This window comes from Copidosoma floridanum, unplaced genomic scaffold (genome assembly GCF_036245765.1).
Source record: "Copidosoma floridanum isolate Cflo_tuat_1 unplaced genomic scaffold, Cflo_Japanese_pri ptg000030l, whole genome shotgun sequence".
Classification (NCBI taxonomy): Eukaryota; Metazoa; Arthropoda; class Insecta; order Hymenoptera; family Encyrtidae; genus Copidosoma; species Copidosoma floridanum.
In genome coordinates, this window is record NW_028321907.1 from 8813683 (window position 1) to 8835061 (window position 21379).

At 37.3% G+C, this 21379-nt stretch overlaps 2 protein-coding genes across 2 annotated transcripts in view; one reads left to right on the forward strand and one right to left on the reverse strand.

The window, feature by feature from the left end:
• Positions 1-2053: 2053 nt before the first annotated feature.
• On the reverse strand, positions 2054-7152 carry ndl (serine protease nudel). Its single transcript, XM_089596438.1, has 10 exons — positions 7143-7152; positions 6786-6977; positions 5991-6188; positions 5266-5459; positions 5016-5140; positions 4484-4843; positions 3704-3996; positions 2609-2750; positions 2408-2538; positions 2054-2251 (listed from the first exon to the last, which is right to left on the reverse strand). Exons 1-10 carry the CDS (start codon positions 7150-7152, stop codon positions 2082-2084), a joined length of 1815 nt encoding a protein of 604 aa, XP_089452564.1. The 3' UTR covers positions 2054-2081.
• Positions 7153-10196: 3044 nt separating this feature from the next.
• The window catches only part of CDase (neutral ceramidase), a 73744-nt gene continuing 62561 nt past the window's right edge, over positions 10197-21379 (forward strand). Inside the window, exons 1-2 of the mRNA XM_089596197.1 lie at positions 10197-10416; positions 20352-20590. Coding sequence (XP_089452323.1) covers positions 20432-20590 — 159 coding nt within the window. The 5' untranslated portion in view covers positions 10197-10416; positions 20352-20431. The remainder of the gene's footprint in view (positions 10417-20351; positions 20591-21379) is intronic.

The following is a 21379-nucleotide window of genomic DNA, read 5'->3' on the forward strand; positions in this document are numbered from 1 at the left end:
AGGATCAACGTACGCGTATTATATCCTACGGATATAGATACCGTGGTCTTTCCTCATGTTTGTTATGAGCAGACTGCTAATGCGAGGATTTTCACGAGCTTTTTTTTATTCCGGACTTTTTACCTGACTGCCCAAGAGTTACGACGTCGCATCAGCTCGAAAGTCTATATCTTTTGGACTTTTTCGGGGGGAGGGGGACAAAAGTAACTGTTGTCATAAATCAGACTGCATATGACTACGAGCTTTATTCGTGTAAGTTCATCCTCGGTTCATGTCCTCGGCTGTACCCTATACGATTGCTTCAAAAACATTTGCATTCGATATATCGGTTTGATAATTTCAAGACCGTTTATCGGGAATTAATATGGATGCATGAAAAGAAATATGTAACAGATGCCTTGTCAAGAGTCTTAAGAGGAAAGTAATCCAAGAATCAATCTGTGATGTGAAAATCGAAAGGTTCTTGTATATTCTTACAATTAATTGTGGGGAATAGAGAGCATATTTTTCATATTTCAATTGTAATCGGTAAGTTGTGTCCAGGTACTCGATCCTTACCGATTCAACAGTTCATCTTGCAGCTACTCGATTGTATTTTAGAGGTCACCACCAATTGAATATGTCTGACATGAAAAAATTAATCTTTACAATTTGTGGTCGATTATACTTTTAGAAGTATTTTTTACTTTTAACTTAGATTATTGTTTTCTAGCTATTGAAATTGTTAATTTTTTAGTTGATAACTCTTATTAAAGTTTATGATAAGTATTATTTTCATCCTGTTTTAAAGTACAGATTCCAAGAGGTATCACGTAACAGATAGTTAGCAGCATTAAGGAGATATCTTGGGTCGGTAAAGTAAGCCCGATTTTTGTTGGTCGCTGGATTTGTTTGTATCTACATTATTGTCACTTCCGATTTTCTCAGAACTAATCAAAGAGGTCACCATTAACTTCAATAATTTATTTTACATTACCTTATTCTCAAAATGTTATTGATTTTTTCACGTCTTCTCTTTTGCAGTTGTAGAATGAAATTAATTATTTTACAGTTTACTACGGTCATTCTTTTTTTTGTAACTTAGCATCATTTTCATGAATTATCTGCATTATTTTATCAACGAGAAAAATTAACACGCCTTTTTTACATTTATCAATTTCATTGATGGGCAGCATCCAGTAAATCAAAACTGTGGTTCACAAATACGTATTCAGATTCGCAAACTGCATAAGGAGTTGAAAAATGTCCGGAATTTCACGTAAAAAGACTAAAGTCAAACGAAAAAAATAACTTTTGAAAAACTAGTCAAACAGTATTTATTTGTTTTGGCATGTATCGTTTTGTCAAACTTTTTGGTAAAGGATGTCTGAAAGTGAGCTTAAAGAAAATACAAACATTTCCAGAATCCTACATGCATCAAATAAATTAACTACTTTGGCTGTATTTACTGAATAGTATTTACAATGAAAAGCATACGTTTCCAAAGAGCAAAGTAAAAATTTTTTATGATGATAAATTTCGATTTATCGTACATGTAAATCGACAGTCAGAAAATGACACTTGAACAGAATCACAATCTTTATTGGTCCAACATTTCGTTGATATTTATCTCAACAGAAATTAGGTATCTAAGAGGTGCAGAAAGCACAAGAAGTCGCAAGTACAATGTTACGTGTTACATGTTGCAGATTATTTTGAATTGTTGATTTACATAAACTCCAAGTTAATGAGACAAAGCTAGAGCTTGATACGAAAAGTGAACTTTTCACGAACTATTAAAACTTAGTAGTCAAAGAACTATTTGAGTTTGAAACGTAATGACAAACTATATTAAATGAAAATCCCCATCTACGCGATTTTATTCAGAATCTTTCATTGATGCTACCTCAAAAAATCTAACAAATCAAATAAAAAGTTATTAAAATATCCAGCATTAACTTTCCTCGAAATTCATCACTCCTTGACAAAGGAAATCCTGCCCAACTCGTCAGTCGACTTTCTCATAACGTATGTCATGTACCTCGCCTACTCTATTCCAGAGCTTTACCTCGACCTTACAACTACTGCTGCCCTTCTTTGGATTAGTTTCTGACTTCTATCGAGCATCCCACTTCATCCTCCGCCTTCAAGCAGTTGATCATACGGTCGCAGCGACTGCTGTCAGAAAGGCAGCGGGAATAGGGATCGCTGCATTTGAAATCTGGACATTTTGAGCGTGGCTTACGCAGTGCTGTTGCATTCCAGCTTTGATCTGTTTGGACATGAGAGGCAAACCAAGAAGAGCCGTTTTAAGTTGAAGTATAGATGATTACGTGTTAGATTTAAAGGTAACGTGTATCGCTTTGATAAATAGGAGCAAAGTATGAATATTAAATAGTTGCAATGTTGTTTGATATCGTGAGCTTACGCATAGTGTCATTTATCCACTTGACGAAGTAAGACACCTTCGTGTAAACTCCAAGCTCCTTCGGTCTCGCGCAACCGATGCCGTAACTGACGATACCAGCGATGTACCACCTATCATTCGACTCAGACACTCTGTACGCAAAATAATTTTGTATTCCTATATATGAGCCAACTTGTTGTGCAGTACCTGTGTTGTACAGACCTGCAAAATAAAGGACCACCACTGTCCCCCTGACAGGCGTCTTTTCCACCTTCCACGTATCCTGCGCATATTTTGGAAGAAATTTTGTCCTCTTTGCGCGTGCACTTTGCTATTGGTACATCCACTTCTTGTAGTTCGTCGGCTGAAAAAGAATCAATGGATCAAAGCTTATCAATGTATTCTAAAAATATTCTTCAGAACTTTAATAAAAACAATTTTTTTTTTTTTTTTAATGCTTCAATCTCGACTTTGAATATTTTGAGAAGTAATTTTAAAATTAGCAAAACTGTACTAAAACGAAATAGACTGTGTTATTCCAAAGAATGTCTAGACTTTATTTATTCATATACTCTATAAGGTATTAACGCAATGTTTAGCCATCGGCAACTTTTTGTGGTACTTGGCAAAAAAAGGGCCGAAAGAATTAGAGGATTACTTTTTTGTCTCGCCTTTTGACTCCAGAAAAGTGACTTTTACTTCGCCCCCGTATTTTTTTACTTAAGACGTACAGAGTCTCTGTTTGTTCATTAAAGTAAACAATTAATTATTACACGCTTTTTATCTCGGTTAGTTTATCTTGGATAAATTGGGATCGATAAAGTGCTCAATTAGTTGATTTAATTTTACATGCAGTTGATGTGAAAAGCCACGGATCAACATTATTTTGAAATCTAATTAAAATCAGTATGAAATTGGATTTTTTTTTCTGCTTGTAATACTTTTTGATATTGCACAGTACTATATTTTTCCATGAAAAGGGGGAGAAAACATTTGTTTACTAAACTATTTTTAAAACCAAGAACTTCATTATTGGAAATATCAGGATTGAGTTTCTGCTTCTATTTAAATATCACGTATGATAATATTGCTTATATATTGTAAGCAAAACATGCGACATTCAGGCCATTAAGAAACTCATTTAGTATTTTTTCCTTGAAACGTAAAATATGTCTGTACGTATGAAGAAAAGACTTTCGTTTTTTAAAAATCAAAGAAATTCCGCAATGGCCTATAATCAATAGAGAAATTGAAAAATTCTGATTTGAATGCCTTAACATCCTGTTAAATTCATCATAATCAAGTCTATCGCCTTACGGTCAGGTCCGCCTTCCCAAGTGGCACCCCAACCTACTGCTGTGCAAATAGTTTCAGGAGCAGGCTGGCCTTTGAATTGTCCGACATCACTCTTGGGCAGTAATATTGGCCGTACCCAACTGTTATAATTCAGGGGCTCATTCAGCTGCAGTAAAGCAATGTCGTTCTTTATGAGATCTGCGTTGTATTGTGGATGTATTTTTATACAGATGGGCCGTCGAATTTGAAGGGTCGCCGGGAAGGAGAAGCGCCGTGGCACGCCGACCTCGATTTCGTAGTAGTAGTTAATATAACTGAAATTTTCGATGCATAAATCTCGTTGAATCGACTCTTCAAGCTCGTTTTTAAAATAAAAAAAAATGTGACGTTTCATTAACTGTCATCAATCACATATAGAAATAAAAAAATTTTCTCCATAAAATGGGAAATTTACGAGATGTACGTGGGTAGGTATGAATATTTGTACCATCCATTGTTTGTCATAATTATACGAATAGTCAGTTCTGTGCTTTTGAAGAACATTCGTATACGTCTAATCAAGATACACATTTTTCGTAGATATTTTCCATGAAATTTTTTCCTACATGATCAAATAAACAAAAATATGAGTTTGGCTGCAAATTTTTCATTTCATCCGATCTAGAGCTTGCTTTTTGATACTTGGCTGTGCAAAAAAGGCGTTTGGTACGAACAAGTCAACCATGATGCTAAAAACTGTCTTGATTACATTTGAAATAACACTTATTTAAAATAATAATGTACTTATCCCAAAACTCTCACCCAACCATGCAATGGGCTGCGGTTAGAACCCAGGACTGAGTCAGCACAGTTCCACCACAGATAAACTTTCCATTCCTCGTCATATAGACGACAAACGGCCAAGACCTGAGTGGACTCGTCCTCCCACCGACAATACCCAGCATCGGATCGCCGGAGCTTGCAAGCTCGCTCGAGTTCCTGTGCCTCGATCCGACGAGGGGATCGTCGATCAATGGTAGACGCGTGCCGCTTGCCACTTGGGGACACTTGGCATACGTTGTTCGATTGAAACAGTGAGCTACTTTGGCTCCGGACGCTCCTAGATACGGACCTTCCATCGCTTGCCCCATTGGGATTGGGGGCATCTCGAGATGTGGCAGGCTATTTTACAAGGATTTTAAAAGCTCAAAACTTTTCGTCCGTGTGTTTCTGACATTTACTACCTAATTGTAGGTACATTTCACTTTTAATATTCATCAAAAGCTACGTGTATGGTAAAGAAAAAAAAAAATGACAAAGTTTAATAAAAATAAAAACGTAAAATGTCACAAACCTGATGGATCCGATCTCAGAAGAGCACGCCTCTTTGGCCCAATCGTACGCGAAGCCGCAGACTGGGTACCACCGGCCGAACGAGTTCCTGTACAGAAAGCCACTGCTGTAGCCAACTCGGAAGAGCTAGACAGTAACAAGAAAAATCTCTTTTTATTGTCCTGCTATGATCCTCTTGAGGACGATATTAAAGTTCTCGAGCCCTCTTGGCTGGTGAGCTTTTACGCGCTATAAAAATAGACGAAGCGGACCTCCTCTTTTTCATTACTGTCAGCCGCTGACAAGCTTAATATGCTGCAGTCCTTCTCGTCTTTTCCATTGGTGCATTGTCTACGTCCGTCGCAGCGCTCCTTTGCTCTGAAGCAGTTTGTGCTGTTGTCTTTCATGCCCGGCTGGGGATCAAGAGCTGCGTCGATGTTGCAGTGCAACGAATCCTTCGGGCAGCCTTGGAAGGGAAAAGCACATTGTAGACCCGTCGTACGGAATTAGGAAAAAATTGGTTTTTTCTGAAATAAACTTTTATTTGAAAGAAGGTCTTTAAGGAAATCAAGCGCGTTATCTCTGCGAAAAAAAAGGTTTTTTTTTCCAGTTTCTTTGAATACGCTGTGCGAGTTGTTTTTCTTTATCTTTTAATTGAAAGAAATCGAGATGTAAGCGTTTACTGTTAGAGGTGATGCACTTTTTTCTTTATTTCCATACACTACCTTTTTTGTTCATGTAACTATAAAAAAAAGTCAACTTAAATAACGATGTAACGTCATAACGAATTCCAAACGTGAAATCCGAAAAGAATGAACGATGTGCCTATCGAATAGATTTGAAATCAATTATTGGTGTAGAAAAATTTGTTTTCCATGTAACCCCAGTTAATAAAAGTAGCGCTTTCATTATGTACACTCAGTTCGAAGCTCATAAAAAAAAATTTTAAAAAAACTTTGAGAAATTACAAATAAATTTCGGATGAAAAAAGCCGTACCGAAACAGCCAAGCTCGTCCTCTTCCAGTGGACAGTCGAAGTAGCCATCGCAGACACGGTCCTTGCGAATGCGGTCCCTACAGGAGCATCCCGCCTCATCGCTCGCGTCCCCACAGTCGACGACATTGTCGCACCACTTTGATTTTAAAACGCACTGCTTACCACTTGCACAGCTCGTCGAGCTAACCGGACACTGAGCTGCAAAAAAAGAGATTCATTTTTCCAACATCATCCACAGCGACTCCAGACACAATTTAAGGTCACAGAAGAAGCTCACCCCCGATTCTTGGATCAGTCAAAGCTCTGTCAAGCGGAAGGTCGTTTGTCTTTCGGGCCTCGGGATAAGTCAGCGGTAGAACTGAGAGGTAAGCGCAATTGATGGGCAAATTTTCTCGTGGTTGCATCGGTAATCCGGCCAGCTGGCGCGGCTGGAATGCGAAAAAGGCCGGAAGGAAATAGGTTGGGCGCTGCTGTTGGGATTGCACGTGGCCCTGATTCCCAGCGGGGAATGTCGTCACTGTGGGAATTTAATTTGTTGGTCGAAGGGAAGCAGAAGAACGGGGAGAAATACGCATGGACGGAAAATCGATGGAACCGGCGTTGAATAATTTAAGGTGCGAGCTACCAAAATGTGCGCTCTGTCGTCTGTTGTTTTGGAATGTAATGAAGGATTAACAAAATCAAGGTTGGACACGACTGCATTTGCATCAATGATTTTTTTTTTAATATTATTATTATTAAAAATTCAGAGGGCAAGTGTCGCAAAAATAGAGAAAAATTGATAATCAACCGTACCCTTTCCCGAGGACTGACCCTCTGTCGCGTCTGTTGTGGAGTATATACTTATGCCAGGACTTTCTTGCACTTGGCGTTTCATCCGAATGCCTCGATAGCGCGGCTGGTGAACTGGACTCGAGCTGTCGAGCTGTGAATTTCGCCGTTCACGACTGATGCTTCGGTGTCTCACGAAACGTATCGAGTTTCCACCTGTAAAAATAAGTAACTTTTTGAATGTACCTCACACCGTGTATCTTATAAGATTTTCAATAGTGAAAAATCGATGTGCAATGGCTACAGGATGCGTTATATTTTACAGCTTCTGAAGCACTGATTCAGTTGTTTTTACAAAGTTTACGTCACATTTTACAATACGATACGACATGCTAGCGTGTCAAAGGCGCGTTTAAAGCCTGCAGTGTAAATTCTTGTTTTTAAATAAAACACGTATCGTACAAATAACTAAATCAATTATAAACCAAATATTTGCAAGTACAACGAAATGGAGTAATTTTCCTGAAATGATCTGTACAAGAAGCCGGTAGAGCTTTCTTGTGGCAACATGAGAGAAAAAATTGTTTGATTTGTTATGGTTAGTAAAATGTTAATTAGGCATCGATTTTGTTGTTTTTTAAAAATTTTTACTAACATTGCTGTAACGCATTTTAAAAACAGGAGGAATTCAAACTGTACGCTGTTCAAGTGTAATTTATGATATTTGAATTCACTTCGTATACTTGGGTGTATATACCTGTCTGGAATGAGCTGAACGTTACGAAGATGCACAAAATAATGCAGAGAACGATAAACATCAGCGATAAGTCGCATATTTTGTTGCTTCGATTTGCCATTATTAGGATTCAATTCACTAATTGGGTATTGGAGAAAACTCGATACTTTCAGTTTTCGTGCGAGCCAACGCTTCAAGCTGTTTATTGTAAACTGATCGCGCATGGAAAGTTTGCCGCTCCGTTCGAGCAGCGTCAAATTTTTCGGAATAAGCAGTTTTTCAGCAGTGGAGCATCATGTAACATTTTTCATTTAAAATTCCATCACCGTGCTGATGTCGCATTGTCAGTAAGTTGTGTTTTCAAGACATAAGAGAAACAATATTGCCCTCTTGTATCCTCTTTGCACTTTTTATCGTACTATTGATGGAAAATTTACGTTCAAGGCCTATTTTAGAGTACTTAATTATTTTTGTCGAACAATTTCCCGAGACGGGAGTTGCCATCGATGGGGGTCGCTATTGGGAAAATTGTGAGAAAATTGTATATCAAACGGAAAATACGGGATTGCTTGATTTTCACGTCGACATTGACGTCCAAAGAGATTTTTATTCAAACTGTGCGAGATTTGAGTATTACGAGATTATAGTCACATAACGGTAAAAATATCGAGTGTCTCATTTATATTTAAATCAGTAAGAGCTTTTCAATTCCGCGTGCGTAACAACGATTCAGAATATAAATTAATGGTTCTTTTTAAGAAATTAAAAATTTCAATCAAAATTTATCTGTGGATAAAGTGACCATTTACATTTGGCTACTTCTAATGCTTACAAGTGTGTATGAGGAGCGCATTGTTTTCTTTTACATTGTAAAAACTTCGTTTAAAGTTAAATGCCAGCTTATGAAATATTCATTTGTCTTCGGTATTGAGAAGTGGTGAGATTGCGTCTTTGCGAAAAAATACCTTTTTTTTCAGGTCCTGAGTTACCAAGTTTCAATGGGATAAATAAGTCAATAGCATCTGTCTTGTATTCGCAACCGTAGAGCTTATTTGGAGGTGTGCGTACGTAGAAATAGAAGAGTCTTGACTGGAATTGATGTATTGCCACTTGAAAAAGTCTCGTGTAAAGTTTTAAGCCCGTTTGTTTCGGAAAATTTATGGCTGACACGAGCCAAGGCTACAAGAAATTGTAGAGCTGATCAATACTTTGCATTCTCAACTGTATGTGACTATTAATCAATGGTATTGACAATGTATGTGCTTAAATTTTTAGCCCAACACATTTGACAATACATAATTTCTTATTAATTCGTGCAATATATTAATCACGGACTGAAATATTTTTAGAGTTTTAAAGCATGACGGTTCCACAGTAGTGCCTCATGTCTTTGCCAAATATTTTTATGTATGAGGAAATATTTATAAACCAATGTAGCTATAGTGTCATAAAAGACAAAGTTCGACAACAGTCCCGAAGATTGTAGCACTCAGTTTTTTTTTTTTTTTTTATGTAACTTTTTCAGTTGAGATTTTAAGTTTTCTTACTCAGTCAAAAAAATTTTTGTTGTAGAAAAAATATGACCAATACAATATAATAATGTTGACAACAAATACAATTTTACAGTAAAACTTAAGTGAAAAGTTATCAACAACATTGAAAACCGTCGCAATGCCTACAATAAATAATTTGAATATTCCATAGTAACCACGCGGCTGAAGTTTGAATTTTTTTATCCGTCGAAATAAATCCAATACAAACTACACGGTGATCCTCAAAGGTACGAGCCGAGAATATCAACGCCTGAACGAGAGGCGCAAGCACTGCAGATCGGAAATCGTTACGCTGTATCACTGTGCCACGAATTTGCACAGCTGCTCAACTTTTGGATGAAGCGTGTAACTTGGGCTTATCAAGTGGGCACAAAGTACGTCTGGCTCGTTTTCTTCACTGATTCGACTTAAAAACTCTCCCTGGCGAGTTTAGCTCCATCCAAGTATCGGCAATTTAGTCAACTTTCGTACCGGTCCACTGATCCGCGTATGACCGTGATATCCGCAAAAAAATCCACCACTCGAAATGATTTCGTTTCTTTTTTGTTTATCAACATGACGCCCGCACTCGCGTGTAGGTGAAAAATTGTGTAACATGCATTGGCCGACGAGCCAGTCTCCCTCGCTTTCTCCAAGCGCGTATATACGATATTACGTGCGCTCGCGAGCCGAGCCGATTCACAAGGGGCCCATGGCCAGTCTTCGTGCCAGCATCGGTATGGACACTCGCTGAAAAAAGCTTATTATTTTCTTTGTTGCCTCGCACACGTGCGATTCTCCTCGACGTTGACTCTGTTGCTTCCGTTTTCCACAGTTTAAATGCCGTTGAAGGACAGTGTACTCCCAAGTAGCGCTGTTGTTTCTTCGAAAGTGCTAATAGCAGTGGCGTGCGTTGCGTAAAAGCACCGATATGAGGATCGGCTAATAGACAGATCTCTAGCAGGCGATCACTCTCGATCGTACACGGCTATAGTATGCGTGTCGGTGGAAAAGTGTCGTTCGTTTGATGAAAAAAAGTAGTGCGTGACGAGGTGCCGGTCTCGATTGTGACGTTTATCATGTAGTGCAGTTTTTTTTTTTTATTCCTTCCAACCGAAAGATTTCTCTCTGCAGGATGCGAGGGGATTTCCGCCCACGTTTCCGTGCGTCCGAGTGAATTGGTCGTTGGTTAGAATGAAATCTGCATCAAAATCTAGGCCGAGCCGACATTGCAAGATGGATTTTACTTTACTCGCCATGCGAGGGAAAATTACCCATCCTACTGTGATGCCGGCACTCGCGATGCCCTCCCACTAGCCGCATCGGGTGACTCGGCGGTGAACGTGTAACATGGAGGAGTTTCGCTTTACGTTTTACTATGGTAGAGGTGAGGGTATCTTTTTTCATTGCATTTCGATCGCGTTACGTTTTATCTATTTTATATCAGTGACGAGCATGGGATTTTGAAAATGACACTCGACTTTTTATACATTGTTTTATTGAAACATCGATGATAATTTTATTGTACACGAATGTTTTCTGTTAATTAAGTTTTTGAAATTATAATTTACTCAAAAGACACATCCTGTATTCTATTTTATTGAGCTACTCATAACGGTATAAAGGAAACATTGTTTACATACTTTCTGTCGATGACGAGGCTACGTGTCACTCGCAAGGTGGTATCTGACGCTTTAACATCTTGCGAGGTATACGTAAACGTGGTTAACGATTTCATTTGTTTTCAGAGTTTTTACTTGATGAGGCTTTTGTTATCTGGCTACTAGATTAATTAACTTGATGGCATCACCACTTGAATTGTGATTTCTCTAATCGTTTAAACAGATTTTATCGAGAAATCGGTAAAAGTACGGGGAAAATATGACTGCGCACAGCCAAAACTCATTTACGTTTATAAGTCTCTCGCGAATCAGTACAAGCCATTTAGGAAGCACCACTCAATATGCGCACATGAATAAATACGCTTCTTTTCAGTTACTCCTAACGGTATATCCACAAAACGAGCTCGCGTTTGTGAAAAACGGCCTACACTGTCTCGCCATCGATGCTGTCCCTGATGATGATTGAAAAATCGCGTGCGTAAGCTTTGCCATAAAATTATACAAAAATACGGCAAAATCGTATGACGTGATAAATATTTCACTGTCGACAAATCAATGTCACATCGTACACAAAATAGATTTACAAAATTTTATATTTATTTTTTTTATATCTGTTGTATAAATTACAAAACGAGTACTACTTTTTTAAGCAACAATACCATTAACTCACCGTATAGCTCAGCGAATTAACTGGACACTTTAAACGAACTTTATACAGTGCAACCTAACTCTTCTCGAGGGGAAAAAATAGTTATATTGATACTCCCAATTACTTCTTTTTCATTGGCCGAACGTGCGTTTCGATCTGTTGGGTAAATGTATAAACTTTTTGTCCTGGAAAGAAATATGTACCTCGTATCACATATACCTTGGCTGATATAAAACAGTGCGCCTCGTGGCTCTGTTATTTCGCATTACAATCTGCAGCTATAAGGAGCCTATAATTCCCCATCACGCTACTCGGGTTTTCCCTTTCTCCAGCAAAGACAACGAGCTACGTTATTTATTTCTTCAGGGACAAGTGGGTTTGCATTTTTTTTCTTTTTGCGAATACGTGCACGAGCAAGGGAGAGTTGTGCGGAAGGAAGTGACGAGGTGGTGATGATTTCGACTGTCATTTTTCTTCTCGCTCTCTTTAATACGACATATATCCTTCCCTTCGTCTTCCCTTTATTTTTCTCCATGTCTGTGAGTTAAATTTAAGCTTATTAAATTTTGCATCATCATCGAAGCATAGCTGTACTTGCAAAATCAAAATAATTACATAGGTAGGTGTCCCTTTTTTTCGCTACTTTCGATACCATATTCTACCATACCATACCGATTATACCATATCCAATTAGCTTAGCAAATGTCCTAACGAATTTCAAAGAAAAAATCTTTGTCAGCTGCTGTTTACATTGAAATAGGAAGTGCCGTCTCGGTAAACATGAAGGAACAAAAGGGAGGCAAAAAAGAGATCAATTCGATGATAGCGGCAAGGTCGAGGTTGTAAGGGGAATAACGATCTTGTTAGCCACGGCAAAAGGTCGAGCGAAAAAAGTCCGGTCACGTAATCATCGAAGCATGAGCACACGTGTACTGGCCGTTGAATGTATAATACTTCCTATTCATGTTTTTTTTTCTTCCTCAAAAAGTGCAGTGCCTCTTGCTTGGGCGCGTATGCGAATTCTGTGAACCCGTATGAACAAGTCTCGCTGTTATCGATATGCGTGTCAAGTGTTTCAACATCCAAGGCGGCCTCCGGCAACCGAATAATATACGAAGGTCCGCTTGCTCTTCCGCCTCTTCATTGTGTTTTTTTCTCATTCGTATCCAACCGCCGAGGCTTGGAGTTTGCGAGCCGTTCGTGTACGAACTTCTTTTTAATGTATCGATTTACGCCCTGAGAAAGTAATCATTGCCGCAGTTGCGGATATTCCTTCTTTGTACCCCTCGTGGAAGGAAATTGGAGGTTGCCGGAATGGCACATTGTAGTTGCGTTGATTAGACTGATACGTCAAAAAAATCTGGGATTGTATTTTTTATTGGAATTCATCAAACGCTCCAAGTATTTTTCTGTAATTCTGAAAAAATTTCCACCCTGTCTACTACGGAGATTTTCACTTTTTTTAGGCCAGGAGTGAAAATTTCACATTCTGGTTGAAATTTCTTGTGCATTTCTGTCGAAATATTATTTCAGGTTACGCACGATGCTGGAATTTCATCCGCTTTTTTTTTTTACATACGTGATGAGAAATGATACAAATTCTAGTTTTTTTAAAAATTTTAGTTACAATAGAAAAAAAAATTTCCGAAAACAGACTAAACAAATGTAATTACAAAAATTTGTTGTTATTCGGGAATCAGTAGATACGTTTTTTTGAATTAATTTTCAAAAGAAGGGATGGGCACTAGTCCAAGAAATTTGTTTCACATGTATCTCAAGATTATAATGAAATTCAAGATAAATAAAGATCTTGTAGTTTGCACGTGTTAAAAGAAAATGTCAATCTTTAAAAAAAAAAAAAAAAAAAATTGTATTTGCTAGCGTGGAATATAATTTTCAGTATATTGTGAAGTGAAACCAATATGTAGTAAAGTTTTTTACAAATTACAGAATATGTTGCATATTTGCAGTTATACAGTATAGTAAATACAGCTAAATTTAATAATAAAAAGAATTCAATTTGTAAAAACCATAATTTTTGCGATACTCACTTGTGTTGATTAATTAATAATTAAATTTGGTATTTAATACAATATCATAAATTAAACGTATAGTGTACCATAAGACACAGTCTCGTCTAGTTACTTTAAAATATTTTAAAGCAACGCAACCTTCAGATGCAATTAGGTTTAAAATTTTCATATTTTTAAAAATAGAAGTTCGATATCCTTAGTTACCAAAATTAAATATGTTTTTAAGAAAACCCCTCTTCAGGTATAGACGTAAGAAAACTAAATCAAGGAAAAATTAAAAGTTTGCGTACTATAGAAATTATATTAAAGACATGTGATGTATGTTGTGGTTATGAATATTTGCACATGCGGGAAAACGTGAAAAGAGAAATCGTTTATTGTACAGCTTGGTGGTAAGTTTCACATTTTCATTTATTGATTTATGTTGAGTGTTTACATATGTACTGTTAAAAAAAAAAAAAAAAGAATTCATAGAGATTCATTAGGGAAGTAAAATTATTTTCAAATAAATACTTGTTTGCACGTTTTATAGTGGTTATGAAAAAGTTATTAGTTCATAAAAAACATTATAAATAACATCATTATCTTAATTTTGTTTCCTTACCGGATTCATAAAAACTTAAGGATAATTAGCAGATTTCTAGCACTCTTCAAAAAGAAAAATTCATTCTGACAGTGTTTAGACAAACATTCACTTCACAGCAATAAATTCGATTAGTAGCCCTTGTTTTACTAACCCGTGATATTGTATTTCAGAAATAGTTAATCAATAGATAGACCATTTGATGAGATTGATAATGAATCACAACATATAAACGATTAAACGATACAAGAAAAGTTTATCGTACAAAAAAAAAAAAAAAAAAAAAATTACATTTTTGTCAGTCACTGATTAACGTGACAAAGTTTGTTTGATCAGTAACTCATAAGATACGAAAATATTCCTACAATGATGCACATAGTAAACATATACTTCTATACCAACTGTTTTCAGTATGAACTCACTGTCAGTATGATTCACCGAAGACCAATCACACTTATCCTGATGGCGCATTCAAAACCTCATATTGAGTTAAATGCCACAGTAAGCTCTGAATTTCCCATTGATTGTACTTGGAAAGCTACAGGTGCCAGCTGATACCAAAATCACGACGCCATGCCATCCACGATATTAGCCATTTACATTCATTGGTCATTGAAAACCCGCTGATCGCGACAGCGAGTACTAATTTAATCCTATAATCGCTTGAAAATACACCAATGCAGCAGGGTCGAGTAAAAAACTGTACATCGATTCCACAGGCATTCGAGGAGGTGGAGAGGGACGCTGGGTTATATGCATTGTTCCATGCCGATCACCGAAGATACCAGTGCATATACACTGCATCATTGCAGATTGGCCAGTTCCTGCCCAAGTATATAGGTATAGGTAGTTCTCACGGGGACCGGTGAGCGAGTGTTGTATACGGACCCTCGACAGTACAGAGAAAGGAGATCGAATGCTGGGGTTCGTGTATAATACAACATGTATAAGTATATACGCTTACAAGCGCGAAATGAGCGAGCGAGAAAAAGAGCGCCACAAAACAGAGAGAGAGAGAGGGAGAGAGGGGCCCTCCTTTCCTCCCCCTCTTGCACTGCAAGTCTTTGCCACTGGCTCCTCTCTTGCTCTCTTAGTTTCTCGTTTATCCTATGCGCCGCACTCTATATACTCGCCACCGCGTGTCTGCAGTCTAACTTTGGAGCTGACCGGGACGCCGCGAGTGTTTTTTGTGCGATAGATCGGTAAGGCCGTTTGTTTTTCACTTTTTGTCGGTGTTTGATGAAACCTGTTGGGTATCGGTTAAACGAGAATTTTTTCATTTTTTTTTTTTTTCGCAAAATCAGGCGTTGTTGGTAAAAATTTTATGGTATTTTGTAACTCAAAAAAAAAACTGTTGATCAAAAGGAGGATGCGGTGCATAGCTTCGGTTAGAAGAAGCAGCTCGAGCTCGGTGATGTCTTTGTGAGTTACTATACGAGAGGCTCTGACTAGCTTTCGAGTAAGTTGGACTGTTTATTTATTATTTTTTTTCTCTGATGTGCGTGTATTGTTTTTTTTTTATTGCAATTGTTACTAGTTGTTAGATGGTGTTGTGGATTGTATTGATGAGATTGTTGTTTTTACGTTTGATAGGTTTGGAAAAAAAAAAAAAAAAATAATAGTTTGAGAGCGAGGAATTTTCACGCCAAACGACCCAAGTCTCGAGTCGATGCTAGTTCCGTCACTTGCAATGTCTATCTTTTGAAACGTTTTTCCTCCTATTTTTTTTATTTTCAACCAAAGACTCGCCTCTAACGCCAATAATAAATAAATAAAATGCCAGAGGCGATAGAGTTGTTTCTCAAGAGACTCACTTTCAAAACTCGCGACTACTTTCATCGCTAATTATCGTTCCGAAATTCCTGCATCACACAAAGCACTTTTCCCGGCCAATCGAGCTCTTTGACGCGCAAAAATTTCAAGGACCCTCCAAAGGGAAAGTCACGAGCGCACTCGCCCGTAAAACAAGAGCAATAAAAAAAAAAAAAAAAAATGCTCTTACGTTTGCTCACATAATCTCTTTGACTCTGGCGTGAATGTCGCGAGACAGGTGTAGAGCGAAGTGGCAGCATGAGCCATCAATTAGAAGCGCCATTTCCACTTGGGGCTCACCTCGACAGATGAGGGATGCTCGCTGATTTAGAAATCCGAGAGAAAGCGCCCTGTAATTCATCCACCGGCTAATTTCTGTGAGAAATTTTGAAATCCGAGTCTTTTCCAAGCCAACCTGCGCAGCGCTTCGAAAATTAAACACGAAGGAAAGAACAATATTTTATTAACACGCAACCGAGTAATAATTAAACGCAGACCCAAGGACTGCCGTTCTTACGATTCTTTTCAAAACGCGTCATTAGCACTTGTCGTGCCGATCTACGGGAACGGCTTTGGCGCTGTTACCACGATTATTATTATTATTATATACATGACTATATCACTTCGGTATAGCGAGTCGAGCGCGCGCACGTGCGCGAATTGCGTTCCGCCTCGATGGCTTCATCTCGTTTGCTCGAGTATCTCTCAGCTGCGCGAACTTTCGTACCGATAAGTATAAAAGGATGTATCACGTGTGTGGGTGCGAATCACAAACCAGCCCGACAGATGTACTTGTTCTCATGGTTCATGCGTGTAAGTGTAATCGGTACGTGATTTCTGGAGTTAAGACGTAAAGTTGTACGCGACCACTGAATAATACATTTTCGAGAGGCTGTACGCTCAGGGGAGATTATTATTAGAACTCGCTCGTTTTTGTCGATCTAGCCATAAGCGTGTCGGAAGAGAAATACCGTCAATCAGTCAGTCACAGCTATTATTAGTACTGTAGAAACTTGTAGAAAAAAGCCGCAGTAGGTGTAGGTTTGCTCGTCATGAATATTGTTAGTTGGAGGAAGAGAAGAGGACAACTTGGTTATGAGTTGTATGGAAAAAAAAAAGATTTCTTGAGGCATTTTAAGATGGTACAAGGTTCTCTAGGAAAACTTACCGTTTTTATCAGTTTATCGTGCGAAAGCTCATACCATTGGGCAACTGTTCCATCTTGAAGATGCTCGTGACGCGAAGACCGACTCTCGTTATTAAGTAGTTTGTTTATTGCACGATTCCAAATGAGAGTGAAAATCTAGTTGTTTTCAGTTTCTGAAAACATCGCAGTGAAAATAAATGATTTTTTCAAAATGGTAAAAAAAAAAAAAAAATGCACCACATGGTGACTAAAATTTCATTCGTTTACCACATAATTATAGAAATAAAGCAATACCAGCGATGTATGGCACTTTGTGGAATCACTGACATGTACATACCATGTTTATGAAGTTGAAACGAATTAAATGGAAACCAAACTCAGAACTCGTGTGTACCTAAACAATGAATAATGTCTTCTTGCGAATACGCGGATACAGAGATATTGTCTACAACTTGCACGCAGATAAACACAGGGAAACACCGAGGACAACTGCAGTGCTTTATGCATTAGCAGCACAGACTTAATTCTGACTTTGTCATGCAAAGTACGCATGCACGTAAAACACATAATCTTTGGTGGTTCTTAGCGCTCACTCGTTCCCTGATAACCAAGGATTTACTCGTCACAAGCATGCACGAGGATATAGAAATGGCTTTCATGCAGGAAATTATAATCGTTAGGATCGATTCGTTGTTGTCACAATACATTTTGTGCATAAATTTGTGTCGTAAAGAATATTTTGATGAATGTAGGTGTGGGTCTTGCATCTGTTTGGTAGCAGAAAAAAAACAAACTGTTTTTAAAAAAAAAGATTGCGTGTTGATTGTCTATTTTGATTAATTTTGAATTGAAATTTTATGATGTTGTGGGACGGGTTTTTGTTTCATTCTGATAAAAACTTGAAAATCAGATGTGAAATCATTTGTTTACCAAATTACAAAAAAAAACAAAAAAGAGTTTGATTCACTGTGAAAAAATATAAATAACTTTTGATGGTAATTCAGATGCAATAAAGGACTAATTGGAATCACTCTTTACTACCATACGTTTTAAATCGACGCTGATAAAGTTCATGCATGTAAGTTTAATTTGATTGCAAACAATCTATCAACTAAAGCTTTTAGCTAAAGCCATTCAAAGCCTTTACCGGTCGTAAACATCAAATATCGTAAGATAAATAAAATTGAAGACTATTTGTTTTTGTTATTAATATTGACATCCAGATAAAGTTACGTATGAAGTCTAACAAAAAATAAATAAAATTGATAAACTTTCAAAAGTAAAAAGAAATTTCCTTTTAAAACTGATCACATTCAAAGTGAAAAGCAATGTATCAATTTCACATATTTTTCTGAGAAACTTTTTAACTATCATTTTTAATTGCCTCGTACTTCGTTAAAAAAAAATTAATTACAACTTTTTTTCATTGGTTCTTTTAAAACATTTCAATCGAATGTTTCTCACGTTTCAAAAAAAAGAAAAAATCCCAAGCGTAAGAAAAATTAAATTTAAATTAAAAATCATATCAAAAAAGTAGTTTTTTTTTTCGTTTTGGTTCAAATTGATACCACCAACAAGCGATAATCATCACTTGGCAAAATTTATCACGTCAGTTGAATTAATGCTTTTTATATTAGAGTTGTCGTCACCAATCACAAGGGATCATAAAATAAATTCAATACTCCAGATAATCATCGAGTAATTACAACTCAGCCTTCCCCAATGATTACGATTGTTTTCACGTTTAGTCTAACAACGTATTCATCGACCGACACGATCATTGATTGATCAATTGAAACTAATACCCAAGAACAAGGGAATGATCAACTCTCTTGAATCAACCTCTTGTGGACCCTCCACTAAATAAATGGTAGGTCTGGCGCAGTCGGCGTTACGTCAGATAACGTATATTACATGAGAAAGTTCAGCAATGCGTTCAAGGTTGGGGTCAAACAGTGTGTGTGTACCTACAGTTAATAGTGATCTCGAAATACACAGTTACATTAAAAATTCTACTAATATATAGAATTTTATACCTTGGTGCATATGTGCTACAAATTTAACTTGCAGCTCTGAGCAGAGAGGGAAAATTTTGTCTTTTTCTTTTGCTCCCAAAAGGCATTGACATTGAGAATGAAAAATCGGCCTACTCCTTTGGGAGTGAAATTTCAGGCTGTGACATTACGCGCACTCGTTCATGCGAATGAAGCAATCGATGTCATTGCAGCATCGGTGTTTGATGTCGCATCGCCTGCATTAGAAGAGGCTCATAACGTTAACACGATGTGCAACTTCATTGCACTATTACGAGTTCCTATGGAGCAAAGCTAAGCCTAGAGACATGTGTGTTATTATCGCATGTATGCAAACTACGATTAACCGATTCTACCTGTTTCTAGGTCACATGCTATATATTCCATCACTCGCTCACCTTCAACTCCATTTGGATTTTTTAATACTCTTTTATCGGTGCCCTTTTTTTTTTTAAATTTTTTTTCTACCTACGACGGCGTATGCCGTGTTGCATGTTTGACGCTTGAAAAACTACTTATTGCATACAGGAAAAAGGAGCTTTATATGAAAGGGGATAAGTCGAGTGAAAATTTTTTTCCTTCCTCCACGACCTGACAAGGGCTTTGAGCAAGAGTAGTTTAAATGTAAGGCACCTGGATGAAGAAAAAATCACTTCAAAGACTTTGTTACTAGTTTATTAAAAAATTCAAGGATGTGGCGTGGAAATTAAAAACTGGTGAAGCATGTTTCACATGTTACAGTTTTGTCATTTTAATTTGTAGTGTCCATTACGAAATAAATAGCGTATCTATCAATTACTTCACAATCAACTATTTTTCGATCAGAGATCAATAACGAATTCCTGAGTCAATCATTTTATATCAACGTTACAGAGATATTTTCCATAAAAGATGAATACGTCCACACATGAATAGACCGATGAACTAGTTCTCTGTCATCTTTTGAAAGTACATATAGTTCATTTATTATTTAGTATAAGACCACTCATTGACACTGATGGATAAAAAAATTCGTCCCCGGTTGGATTGAAAAACTTAAAACAACGCTCCTAAATACTTGAGGTATTGCGAGCTACTAGGTGACTGAAAAAAAAAAAATTATTCAACAAGATAATTAATTCATATTGCCAAGATAACGTTTGTAAACGATGGTTTGGGGAGCGAGTCTAAAAATAGTTATTACAGTATATACATAAATGTGGTCGATCAATCAATGTCTATAACACTTGATTAAAGAACTCTTTGAACTCGAATCGTAAAGATAGAAATCATAAGAAAAGTTATTAAATGTATGAATCATTAGTTTTATCAGCGATACCCAAAGACTAATGATAAAACATGCACGTTGTTCCAGTGACGTTGCCGTTGAAAGAATCGAGGATAAAGTCGTCGTTAAAGAACATAAAAGATATACAATCACACTTGTATCTGTTTGGTTTCTAGCGGAGTCGTCATCCCGATATCATCGTCTCCCCGTCCAGTCGTTGCAGTGCTACGTTCGTGCTCGTAGAGATCGCGACTGAATGGATCCACAGCTGGGTCTGGCTTCGCCGTGGCTGCGAAAATGCCGCCTACTGTACGTGTGCCTGCTCATTGGACTGCTAACGCCAAGCGTCGCCTCGAGCTACAGCATCGGCGTGGGCATCGCCGACGTGACCGGACCAGTCGCCGAAGTCGTCTTCGTGAGTACACAACCCTATAAGGATGTCTAAGGATCCTGACTCCCTTTCCTTTCATCTACTGATTGATCATTCTTGTGTGAATAGAGTGGTTGCGACGCTCTTACCGAACTGTATCATGAATCCGCTTATGAAGCTCAAAGGAGAAATATTTTGAAGACTTGCTCGTTTCATCCGACGCGTGACTTTATCAATTCAGAGTTTAGAAGGCTATTAACTAAACTCACCAACGATCACTATGATGATATTTTGTGATTGGTGACCTTATTTCACAAACTCAAGGGTTTCATACTTAGCAAGTTTGGTCGGAGAAAAAAATTTCTAGATCTGAAATAATCTACAATAAAAATATTTAGATCTTTACCTCTCGCTTGTTCAGATGGTTTGTTTATTGTTACTTGAAGCGTATTTTACGCTACACTAGCGTATTTTCTCATTACTTATGGTAAATGTTGACAAATGCCTTTTCAGTTTTTTAGTGTTTAACAACATATTTTTAGTTAAAAATATTAATACTGATATTTTTTTATCTCATTATCTTAAAACCACGCGATAGAGGAATTTAAATTAATCTAGTTGACAAAACTGTTTTACACTCACTGGTACTAGTAATAATTATTTTTATCTGATAATATGGTACAACGATATGTAATGATTCACTTGTCAATATCATAGTTTTTTGTTCTGATCTTATCATTTAACGTTTTCATTCGATTTTTTATGGCATCACTAGGAAAAGATAAGTTCTTGAAACAGTAAAAACTCTAACTGCTCTTAAACTCTCAGATACAA